Consider the following 13,407-nt stretch of genomic DNA (forward strand, 5'->3'; position numbering starts at 1 on the left):
CAACACAGTCATTACCCACAATGCTACTTTTTGACTGAGCGACATCACTGGAGGCAATTTATCAGATTACATGCAGCTCCCTCTGAAACCACAACGGGCTTGTTACTAACCTTTATATTACCCTTCAAGGCCATATTACCCAGCACTAGTCTGACAAACATTGATCTAATAATAGTATAATACTGTCACACTTGTGCTTTCATCATTCACACCTGCTCACTCCTGCCTCAATGTCTGGTAATTGTCTCCTGAGAGGGGATGTCCTTGATGCTCCAAGGTTGGCCCTCTACGACCGGCTTACACAGTCTGAGAATTTTCAACAATAAATCTAATTACCTTCCTCGCAAATGTGAAATTAATTTCATTGTGTTCGACATTTTCCACCTCCGCCGACGACTGAAAGCTTCCCATCTTTTCGTTTCTTTCCCTCACCAGCAGAAAATTCCTGGAAGCATTTCTGCTTATTGTCTTTCAACATGTCTCGAAAAGCTTTTCATTTGCCATTCACCCATGTGAGAGGGAGCCGCAGTGACCCAAGTGTAAAGAACATAGCACGCACTTAATGAAGCCGCAGTGCCTGGAGTGACGTGGCTACAAACTCCCGTTTGTCACCAGCACAGTCAGGCAGAAAGCACAAGACTTCACACTTCTACATGAGCATCTAAAACTGACACCTCAACTGCTGTTTCTGACTGAAACCTTGTTTATCCGTTAGGAAATAATCAACTGTAAACATGTATTGCTTACTGTAGCAACAAGGAACACAAATACAAATAATACTGAGGGTTTCTTTTTTTTTTAGCTGTCTGCGGAGGAACATAACAAGAGCGGTAGATATTATAGTGAATGCAAAGTACTCTGACTGCAGCTCATAGACACAAGGTGTGATTCTTGGTTTGTAAAACTACTTATTGTTCAATGCTTCAAGCTTCTACAGCCATTATTCAAATATCTCATCTAAAATGGTTACATCGCCTCACAGTCATCCACTGTTGGGGTTTTTTTTTTACTTCCATGCACATTTCATAGATAAATTCTCCGCTTGGCTTGTGTGTCAAGTATTTCTGTTCAAGACAATCTGGAAATGTTTTGACTTGCATGAAAAGAAAAAAGAAAATCCCCTGGCAGCTGCATTGGTAGTCATCGAGTTGGCAGTGAGCACAGAGACTGACAACTCTTCTAAAGTTGGGAAATCTGGCTGGTTATTCAGAAAAAGGGATGAATCCGGGAGGCGGTTCTTGTTTGCATTTATACAGTCGCTCTGTGAGGCAGACTGTGAAACACATAAATCAACTCAAACTTACTGTGAACGGTTGACTTAAAATGTACATCATTTTTTACCAAATTCTCATTTTTTTATTCAGATTTGCTTTTCCACCACAGTAAGGTAGAGTATTAACAAAGCATGAAATAACTATTTCAGTTCCCATCATTCCTGCCACGAAAAAAACTCATTTAAATATCAGCTGTGAACCAAAATCAATTACAAAGCAACTGAAAAAATGTCACAAATTTCTTGCATTTCTTTGTTTTGTAGGCACTAAAAATGAAAGACTTGTAAAAAAAAAAAAAATTAATCAAGTCATCAGAGTCATCGAGCTCTGCTGAAGCCTGATAATTACCCATTCATTAGTTTTAATCAGATTTTAATCAGGAAACTTAAAATATTGTGACAATATTGATAGTAATTTGTAATTGTCAGCAAAATAACCATTACCATAACTATTCTGTACAACTGATTGGTTGAGCTTAAAGGTTCCATATTGTAGAAAGTGAGATTTCCATGACTTTGTGGTTATAAAGCAGGTCTAGGTGCTATATAAATGATGTGAAAGCTTAAATAGCTGAAATACATGCAGCCTGTTTTCAGAAACTGTGCCTTAAAACGAGCCATCGGGACTTCTGTAAGGTTGTGATGTCACAACTACATCGCCCTCAACAATGACCAGTCAGAGCAGACTGGGCTTTTCGGGAGGGTGGCCTTAGGGCCCTGAAACACCAGGCCGATGGTCAATATTTGGGTACGTATTTAAGCATCTTCGGCCCTTGTTTTTGCTGTGTGTCCCGCCCCGTTGGCAATTGACAACCCTTGTCTGCAGCTTTTTGGTTGACTGAGCACATTGAATCGGCAGCGGAGCCCGTCAGAGAGAGAAATCAATCTGATAGACTGAGAAGAGGAACATAAAAAAGGGAAGGAAAGCCCCTTGAGCCTGTTGCTGTAGTATACATGATTTCACACATTTAACGTGGTTTCTCCTTTTCGCCTCCACCAGTTCCATTTGCAACTTTTAATCAGACAATTAGAAGTTGCTATATTAGCAAGAGTGGTGTCAAAATGATCCTGAGTCCTGAGTCTTCCAGTTTTCCTTTTTAGAACGATGTGTCCGACTCAATACCGACTACTGCCACCTGGTGGTGTGGAGAGTTAATTCCTCTGAGGTACGCGCAGAATGTACAAGCTAGTTGACCATCAGCTGTAGTTTTTGCGGTTTGTTCAAGTGCAGCTTTCTGGCAGCGGCACAGGTGGCGAGAGGTGGTGCAGCAGTGTGCCTTTGTGGCCGCTGCTCTTTGAAGTTGGTTCTCTGTTGGTCTTACAGAGACAGGCGCTCAAACAGAGCGTTCAGACAGATGGTGAATAGAAGTGCCGCAGCAATGGGAAGTAAAAGAAAAATTCAAAAAGTGTTTTTTGAACGATAAAGCGTGTTAAGATTTTCGAGTCACCACCCAAAATAAAAGTGTGAACCTGAAAATGAGAATATGGGACCTTGAAAAAAAATTACCAAGCTGTCAGACTCCTTTGAAGTAATGCATTAAAATCATTCTGTTCAGTAAACTCACTGAAAAGAAACTAAATCAGAAAATTCTGACTTCTTTTGCATAAAAATAAACAGGCTTCATGCCGGGAGAGATTTTTCTGCCGTTAACTTCCTGGAAAAGGCACCCCTGAAAAGGTTGCGAAGACCGCAGCAGTCGGGTGCTACACATGTTCTCATATCGTTTAATTTTATTTGGCTTGCTGTGGGATTTGCTCTTTCCCTGTTGGCATCGCTGCTCTGAAAAGTAGCATCTGGGCATAACAAATATTTTTAGGATCCTGATGCTCCAGTTTCATGGTCCCCAGGGATAATCGCTTTTTGTGAGTCTGTGAAACCACCAGGAACCTGGATGAGGTCAGGCACTACCGTCACTGATATGCTTTCATTGTCACAGGCCTCATATCTTCCTCTCTGACAAAATCCGTTTCTCACAAAACAGCTTCTTCAAACAGCTCGGGGAAAAAGAAGACCTGCGGCCTGTAAGCGAGACGGGACCTGCAGCACTGATTGTACTGACTGGCTCCTGCATTTTTAATGCTCATTGAATGGAAAGGATAGTCTGGGTGCCATGGCCTGTCAACTGTTTTCTACAGTTAATGTTCTCACCTGGCAACAGACCAAAGTTTCGACGAGTCCGACCAAGGAGGCTGAATCATATAAACAACATTGCTTAAAAGTTAGTTTTTAACAATGGGCTGAGAGTAGGACTACTGGTATCGGTTCCAGGGCGGCATTCCGAAGGGCCGCCATTCCGAACGTTCACTTTCATGTTTCGGAATGCCGGCCCTTAATTATTTTTTAAAAAAGGTCGCCATTCCGAACCTGAAACCCTAACCTTAACCCGGTCGGAATGGCGGACCATCGGAATGGCGGTCCTTCGGAATGGGGGTCGCCCCCCACTGGTATCAATATATTTTCAGGATAAAGGTACCCTGTGGAGTTTTTGACCACTAGTAAGACAAAAGTACCCAAAAGTCATACTTAAGTAAAAGTCTTAAAGTATCTGATATACTTAAGTATCAAAAGACATTTTCTGGCAATAAATTCAAAGTATTCAAAGTAAAAGTAAATGAAACGTACTGTAAATTTACATGTACACATGTACATACTGTATACTATGGGTCAACCCAATACTTTTTAAAGGCGCAATATGTACCTGTCGAATTCAAAACAAATAGGTGTCAGCATATAACCAGAGTGACTGCTAACTGCCATTAGCGCAGGTAGCCATGCAGGTAGTGGTCAAGACTGGGAGCTCAGAGCACCGGGTAAGTGTTTGTGTCTACAGTGCTAGCATATGAGCTTTGGACCAGGGTGGGCTGGGGCTAGCTGGTTAGCATGCTAACTTGCGTAGATGCCTCTGCAACAAGAACACACAGACGTCACAACGTCAAAACTGTTCTTTCTTTCTGTTGATTGTTTTTGTTAAATTCAAAATGTTTTCAACTAAAAGTACAATATTTGCCTCTAAAATGTAAGCAGGAGAAAATATAAAATACTTAACTATAGTGCAAATACCTCAAAACTGCACTTAAGTACAGTACTGGAGCAAATGTACTTCAATCACTGCATTTCTGCATGGTTTCATGGACTCCTGCTAATCGCCAGTTGATGCCAATAAGGCGTCAAACGAATAAAGTGATGAGCCAGCTGAGGTTAAGGAAGAGAAAGACTGCAAGCTAGCAAACACATATGTAAACGTGGTTTTAAAAATACTGAAAAAAAACACTTTTGCAGATGAATTGGTGAGTAAGGATGTATATTCAACACCTTTGTTAGTCCTCAGGGACAAATATTAGACAATGAATATGAACATAACTCCACAGGGTACCTTTAAAGGTCTTTATGCTGAGCTAAGCTAACTGGCTGCTCTTATCTAACTCTCATACATGAAAATGTAAAACAATTCCTAAATTTAAACCACAAATCAAAACTGTTCCTCTCTTTAAACTCCAATCAAATGAATCATAGCTAACAGACAAATGAAGCCAGCTCACAGCTCATCTAAACATTAGTGTTCACCTCTTTGTAGAGGACATAATCAGAAATATGAGGCCATCTCCCAGTGCTGTAACTTCAGACCACAGACAGAGTGAGTTGTCTCTAGTCTCAATTATCTTTATTTGTCCGTCCTCCGGGCTCCTCCTGCCCTCCTGTCTGGACGAGCAGGTCTGTGCTGTGCCGTTTGAAGCAGGCCTGAGTCGGGCTGAGCTGCAGGACGATCAGCCTAAATATTCCTGCGGGAATCGACTCTAATTAAGCAGACTGGAGCCACAGTCCTGTGCAGAGCTGGATGTCTGCCCAAGTGCCTTCAAGAGGATTTGACTCTCTTTCCACTGATGGAGGCTTCTCTTTGTTACAGTGATTTGTCATCTGCCTTCCTCAGAACTGGAACGGGCATCCTAAGGTTGATAACTGTCCCTTTTCACCAGTCAACTAATTATTGTTACGCTATTCGAAACGGGGCAAAATGTGAGGAGGGATTAAACTGTCAGAGAAGAGCATTAAAGAAATGAAAATATAGCAGAGGAAGGACATGGCTGTATATCAGTCAAATGTTACTACAAAGGCCCTGTTCTTCACCACAAAGCTGAGTGTTTGAGTGGAAAGTAGTTGCTCCTCATTAAGAAACTTGTCTCTCTTTATGCCTTTATGCACATTAAACACCATCAATACAAAAATCAGATTTCGACGAAACCTTGAAAACACTGCATGTCCTTGCTCCTTTCTAGACTTTTAGTTCTAGGTTTTAATATCCTCATCCGCTAATGAATTCATCCTGTACAATACAAGCATGTAAATGATCATTTTTTTGCCAGTCTTGTTCCAGAGATGGACGTTTCTTCCGCTCGCAGCAGCCGTCAGCTACACACTTCTGAACTTCATACAGTCCTCTTATTGAATGCCAATTTCAACAAAATAAAAAAATGTGTGTGAAGTTGAAATGTCCTTACTATCCTTGTATGCAGTTGTGCATCTGCCAACTTTCCTGCTTGCACGTGTTTGATGTTGTTTTTCATTTGGGTTGCTTTTAACTCAGACTTCTCTGGGGCTTCCTTTGGATGCCTGCATGGGCTACAAAGAAGACTGCACCTCTTTTCCAGTCAATGCTTTTCCTTTTTTTCAGGAACAATGTTTTCTACTGCACAGTGAGAAAAAGGATATTAAGCACAGATCGTTGTCCTGTTGTTGTGGTTTATTTACAGGGCACTAGAGTTTAACCTGCACGCTATTTTTACTTGTAGTTCAAGTTGAGTTTGGTTGAGGTTTCATATTCTGTGTGCATCCAATGGTAAATTAGCAAGAAAAGATTTAATAAGAAAGGAAACAAGAATAATAAAATGTATATGTTCTCTAATATGAACATTTTCAACTGTTATTATACATTATTTTAATACAGCCTGACTTAACGTTCCCTAGTCTTTAGTTTGTTGCCATTTCAAAATGATTAATGATACATAATATACTGCATGTAGCTATAAAGCTCAACAAACGCACTGAATGTGTTTTGTACCTCTTAAAATATTAGAAGGAACCTTTATTGAGTGTTTTTCATTGTTGCTGTGAAATTTTCAGCACATTACAGCCACCAAACAACTGTACTCATTCCTGCAATCTGCAGCCTGCAAACAAGTGCATCATGTCACCCCACTGTGCTCATCATGTGCATTTGCATCATCTCGCTAAAAATGAAATAAAAACAATACAAGGACTGTCGATCAGTCCTGAAATATATAAACAACTTTAAGATGGGTGCCATGAGATGTTGTGCAGAAAAATAAATCCTAATGACCTGATCTCCTGCCTTTTCCTCTACCGCCACATCAGAGCTCACCTTTGTGATTTTTAAGCAAAATGTCTTGACCCCTTCTGCATGGATTGCCACGAAATTTGGTGCTGACTTTAAGGTCCATGGAGGATAAATTCTGATTATTTTTGTTGATTCCTTAAAGGATAAGTTCACCCAAAAATGTAAATTCAGTCATTATCTACTCACCCCCAAGAAAATGATGAAAAGTCAAGTGAAGTTTCGCAGTCCACAAAACATTTTCTGGAGTTTCGCAGCAAAACAGCGTTGCACCGCACCTTTATTTTCATCTAGCACGACCAGCAGGTGATTTCAATTGCCCGGTGCTTTGGCTTACGCCCAAATTCTTCCAAAACTAATTATATTTCCATCAGCCTCTGCTTCGCTTTGAGTGAAGTGCTAATTAGCAAATGTTAGTTTGCAAATAATCTGAATGTTGATGGTGAACGTGCCAAATTCCTCACACAGGCAGTAGCATGGCTGTAGTCTTCGGCTTGTTTAAATATAATGTATGTGTGGGACAAGACAAACACATAACTCACATTTATGGCTAAAAATGATCCCCTTAGAGAAAATAGTTACGCTACAGAAACTACTTTTTAATGTCACTGATGCCCACGCAAAGCAGCAGACAAAACTACAATTCACACACAGGATTAAATAACATCCACACAGATGTAATCTCATCCCAGAACAGCATCTTGTTTTACTATGCTGCTGGCGTAGTGTGGAATTCCAGTGCACCTCTGGGTGTTCAGCACTTCTCCTATTTCCCTTCACAGTACCAGACAGGGAGACTCACACTACATGGCTCAATTCCCACAAGCTCCCTGTCTTTCCAGTTTTTTTTTTTCCCTCTCTGACTCTTTTTCTCTCTGTCTGTCCGCTGTGCAGGAGGAGGCTGGAGGTGACTGCTCCTCTGGCAGCGATTATAAATCCACTGTGCTTCTATTATTGATGAGAAGCCTTAAAGGTGTTTATCGCTCCGTCTTTACTTTACTGAAGGGATGAGCAGACTGATACTTTTAAAGGCGGTGAGAGCCAGCAGAGGAGCAAAAAAAAAAAAACCACACAGTGCATTTATCAACAGCCTTAGGAGTAAAAATACCCTGATGACAAAAATATAAAGCACAAAATGAGCGATAGACGTCAAATAAATTAATTTATAATGTAGAGATAATAGCTTGAAAGTAGGCATAAAAAAGATTTTAATTATTATGTTGCTGATTACAGTGTTTATGATGACACTGGTTACAAAATAAATCATGTCCACAATGGTTGCTTTCTGATGCCTGACTGATCTCGGTTGTGTTTGCTCACTCCTGCCTTTGTGAGAGATCTTCCCTCAGGCTAGGAGGGTAGGCTATTTATAGTAGGCTCATTGTTGTTGCTGTTATGGGACAGCGTGTCCTACTTACACCGGGAGCCGATATTACATTAAAGCAAGTGTTGATGTCACAGCTCATATAAGGAATCGTTCTCGAGAGACGGGCGCATGTCTTGCCATTCTCAAGCATCTGGGGAGACACTCCTCTGACAGACGCTGCCGGCGAGGCCACCATTCACATTAATCAGCCACAGTAAAGGGATTAGGATCGGATCGGCCTGACGTGACACCTAGTGCCACCGTTATGTGATTGGATAACTTAAATCTAATATGGAGGGAATTTGGGAACATTTGAAGAAAGCCTGACCATTAACGAGAAGAGCAGAGAAAAGGACGCTTCTCTTAATTAATGAAAATGCTCTGTGCTGTCATTAAAAATATTCCCCTGCGTCAAAGGAAATCAAGACAGATCTGCAGTGAAGGTCAGAGTGAAACTCATAAGGCCGGCAATAATGAAGATCATTATGTAGAGGGCAGAAGCCTTTGCACACAAATATCTCAGCAAAGAACAGAAGGTTAAGATGTGCTCCAGATTAATGGTTCAAATGAGCACGCGTGCACACACACACACACACACACAACAGACTATACTCGTGGGCTTAACTGTTTTTCTAACATGTTACTCCGCTGTGCAGCCGTTTATAGTAGCTGCAGTAACACAAACTGAAGGGAAACACACAGCTTTTAGCTGTCGAATTGGTCACATTTTATTTGTAACAAGTCCTCATACCTAAACAACACGACTGGTCATTTGTCTGTGACAAACAAAAACAACACAATGAGAGTTTTTGAACCCCTCCACTAGATGAAGAGCAGAGGTTCTCAAAGTTTGATTCAGCATGACTAAGCACCACACAGGAAAAAACATGAATTGGACTTAGAATTGTAATTGGTCTCGTGATGTTGTTTACACGAACATTAAAGGTCATATTGATAACATTTTTTTGCAGACAAATCATTTTTGTTAAAATAATGCATCTACAGAGCTTGTAGAAAGGAGAAGGATAAAGGTTTTCTTAAAAAGATTAATATTGTGAATGGTAGTTGGACATAAGAATGGCTGAGTTCTATGGTATGCGCCCAACTTACTGTACTGCCCTAACGCTAGCTAGCTAGCATTAGCAATGTTAGCGTTAGCTAGCGTCACCAATGTTAATGGTAGCTAGCTAGCATTAGCAACGTTAGGTAGTTAAACAAACTAGCAAATACTTGAAGGGGCGAATGATTTGAACAACAGGGGTGTTGTGACGTGAGTGTAATGGAAGGGGGAGACGTAATGCCACATTTAGTGGCTCAATGTTATCAACAACACCTTTAAATTCAGCAAACAGGTGCAGCAAAGAAAGAGCTGATCCATTTTTCCTGAAACCTTCTTTTTTTCTTAACCATAAAGCATTTGTTCCCTGGTGGCTTTTCCATCTCACTTACTCATTAAACAGCAGAGTTGTCAACTGTGCCACAGCACTAGCATTGACAACAGAACGGAAGCGAAGCAACACTGTCAACAGTGTCATTAGTTGCTATGCAACCGGTAGTTTACTCCAAGTCGTCACTCCTAACCTAACTGACGCATGTTAGGGTGCAGGAGCCCAGTAACGTATTTAATGTAGACTACAGACAGTTCAAGTGTTGAAACAGAAGGATTGATACATTTCATGTCACGTTCAGGATCCACAGAAAAAACATTTCTGAGGGCCACTATTGGCCGCGGGTCGCAATTTCAGTGCAAATAAAAATCACCTGCCGGTGCTGAATGTGAGTATTGCAGGATGTGAGCTGTGTGAGGTCAACCACACACACACGATTTCTACTGGTTGTGGCTGCGACATCGCAGGTCAAAGTTAACCAAAGTTGAACTTGGTACTGGATGCGAACATTTATTTGCCCCTTGTTGCAAACAGAATGGAAGTGAGGTGAATGTTGATTTCTTGCATGTGTGACCATGCCCGAAGACTATTAAACTTGGTGAAAGTTAAGATCAGTTTCATGGAGAAGAGAAATCCACATCGACTGGACACGAACTGCAGCTTCCAGTATCTAACTCCCACGCACTGGATGCCCAACAATCCACCTCCCCCCAAGCACGTCGCTGACTTTGCTTGTCAGAGAAATGTAATCAAAGGTTGGCTTAAGTGACCAATGCTGTCACTTTTATGGCAAGAATACGCTTGTACTTAAATAGCAACTAGTATTGATACACATTAAACATACCTTCCACTGTGGGGTTTTGTTTACAATCTCACACTATGGAAAGCAATTCCATAACGCCTTATATGTAAGGTAGTATTTACATTTCATAGGTGGGTGTCAGGCTAACATGAAACATGGATACATTTACACACATATGGTATAAATGTGCAATCACACTTCCAAGTGTTATCACATTCTCACACATACTCTCATCCCCCCAAAATGGGATATTATCATGAAACTTTCCAGATTTAAGTCCATACATTTGTTTGAAGCATGTTTAGTCGACCACTAGTGAAAGAAAAACTGATGAGGAATCCAGGCATCTATTCAACTGCACCAATCATGAGAAACATACTATTAAAAATTCATTTTCAAGTCAAAATGTGACCACACTTGCAACACAGTTTATGATCCTCTATGTGAACACTAATGATCTTCTGAGCAAATAAACAAATTTCCAGTTAACCCTCATTCAATACATTTTTTTGACAATAAAGTACTGCAGCCAGCACGCATTAGCAAACACTGAATCTGAATCAAGACTCATGTGGGAAAACTCGAGCTGATGATCACCTAGGAAACAAGGATGAGGAGGCTGTTTAATTCCGCCACGTGAATTAAGCCCAGGTGACCTCAAACAACGTGCGCTTGCAAAAAAAACAACACATAACAAGTCTTAATTGAATGTGCCCGTCTCGCCTGTTTTAACATCGTCCTCTAAATGAGGGAGCTGAGATCTGTGGCAATCACGATGCACTCCAGGTGTTAAGAGTAATGATGAAAAAGAAATAAAAAGTGGGGGTGAGAGCAAGCCGGCAGAGTGCCTCACTTCACTAAGTGTGTAAATGGACATGGTGAGGAGAAGATAGTTAAGAGAGAAAGGATCACGCAGAGCTGGAGGCTGAATAAAGGTATTTAAGGAAATGTTTTCAGTGTGTTATTCTTCTCAAATAAAACAGGCTGAACTCAATACCTGCTCCAGTATGGAGTTGATCCTGTCCACCTCACAGTCAATGAGGAAGCGTTTCTCCTGCCGACGGTCCATCTCCTCGATGATGCGTCTGTACTCTGTGGGGTCCACGATGTTCCCCACCGAGCGAGCTGTCACCTGCCAGTTATTGGCTACAGCCGACTCCATGATGGCCTGGAGGATGGCAAAACCTGGAGGAGCAGAAGGAGAAGTGTTCTCAGTCGTTTTAGAGCACAGCAGCAGGTGAATGTTGTGCTGGGGATCTAAATAGCTGTAAAGAGGAGCTGCTAGGGCATTCTGGCATTCAACAATGGTTGACAACTGTTTAAAAGCTTTCAATCAGCTTTGTATTACAACTATTAACAAACTTGTGCACCAGTGAAGTGTTTATTTGAACAATAAAATCCTCTTGTATGAACACACCTGCAGGTTATGAAAGTTTAGAGTAATTATCCAGAATAAATAGAGACAGAAAATGACTACAGCAGGTTAACAAGGTGTCGAACCAGGTGACATGGAACATGTTCGTACAACGTACGTATTCACAGTATGTATACTTCAGTAGCGGAGAAAAGTAGGAATACCACAGTGTAATACCATGTTTATACTGCCATTCTACAACATTTTAAAGGTAAATATTGCATTTTTTACTTCACTACATCTATTATTGCATTCTGCATCAGAGCCAGATTAGAGCTTTTAAATAAATGTATTTCACCAGCAATCAGATAAAAACAACACACAGACTCTGATCATCAGAAAAATGCTGAATACAGGATGCAGAAATCTGCCCATAGCATACGTACATTGTAATACATGTATACTTCACTTTTACTTGTACTTTTGATACTTAAGTACATTTCATATCAGATACTTTACGACTTTAACTTAAGTAATATTCATATGGGTGACTTATACCAAAGTATTAGTGATGATATTTTTACTTTTGCTAAATACGGCACTGGGGTGCAGAATGTCAGGATTTTAGCTGAAACCATTTAAAAAATTTAAAATTGAATGTGAAGAAAATAACAGTTCTGATGCTATGATGTCTATGCACTGTGTTGCAACGATATATATATATATTGATATATATACATATAAAGTTAGCATGCTAACCAGCTAGCCCAGAGCTCCTGTGCACCAACACTTCAGCGTTGCTCCAAGCTCCCAGTCCAGACTGCTAGCTGCATCGCTAACTAGCTAACAGCAGCTACAGTTAGCAGCAGTTAGCAGTTACTCTAGTGATATGCTGCCCTGTATTTGTTTTGAATTAGACTTGTGTATGGACTCTACACCACTGGTATATTTAAACATTTCTGCAAGGTTACATTTTAGAGTTACTATGAGAGAAGCCTGACAAAAGTTTAGGAAGATGGTAATTTGACAGACAAAGCAGAACAAGAGTCCACAGAGAGGTTGATATGCCCCAAAAAGATTAAGTTAAAGCTGTAGCACCCATTAAAAAGATAGAGTGGTTGCAGAGCATAATAGAGCAACTATTAACAGGGGAAAAGGCTGAGTGTCCCATGCTGCCTTAGCAGTGTGTCACAGGAGGCCGCCTCACTTATCTCTTCCGTGCCTCACTGAGGACATCAAACATGCACATTTAAGGCTCAAGAGGAGACACAACAATAAGACGTGTAGCACATACTCTGTCAAATGTTGTGAAATGGAGTGCTAAAGAGGCAGTTCAGCGAGCACAAACGAAGCAACTCAATGGTGAGTTTACTTTGCAGAGCTCACTGTGTCATGGGATGAATCAGTAGCTGAGGTATATGAAAGGAAGGAGCTGAGCTAACAGTAACCCGGCTGAGCAGCGACACTGAAAAGCCACGATAAACCCGCAGGAATTTGGATCGCTCCACTGACAGTTTACTAAGGGGGTTAAGGAGAAATGGTCAGCAGTCATGATGGGCCACAAAGGCAGTTTCTAAATCAACAGTGACTCTCGCTGAGAACAAAAGGAACCAGAACGCTTGTTGTTATATTTGTTTGAGGTGAGGGAAGTCATTGGTGGTTTCTTTTTTTACATCCCCTCAGGGAAAACAAACAAGAGTTTTGGCTAGAAAATGAACAAGAACAGCTTTCAGCCTATCAATTTCCCTTCAGAAACAACATGTTATGCACCTTCAATCGTAATGCGTGTTCATAAACTTCTGTTTCTGCTGACCTTATTGTTTCAAGCAAGAACCCTATGTTTTTAATCCATTAATCTGATGCTTTTCTAGTA

The 13,407-nt window shown here is 40.8% G+C and overlaps 1 protein-coding gene across 1 annotated transcript in view; it reads right to left on the bottom strand.

Annotated features, from left to right (window-relative positions):
- LOC141006965 (glutamate receptor 3-like) overlaps nucleotides 1–13,407 on the bottom strand; it is an 80,884-nt gene that overhangs the window by 32,404 nt on the left and 35,073 nt on the right. The window contains exon 4 of the mRNA XM_073479281.1: nucleotides 11,178–11,365. Coding sequence (XP_073335382.1) covers nucleotides 11,178–11,365 — 188 coding nt within the window. The remainder of the gene's footprint in view (nucleotides 1–11,177; nucleotides 11,366–13,407) is intronic.

Source organism: Pagrus major, chromosome 13 (genome assembly GCF_040436345.1).
Source record: "Pagrus major chromosome 13, Pma_NU_1.0".
Taxonomy (NCBI): Eukaryota; Metazoa; Chordata; class Actinopteri; order Spariformes; family Sparidae; genus Pagrus; species Pagrus major.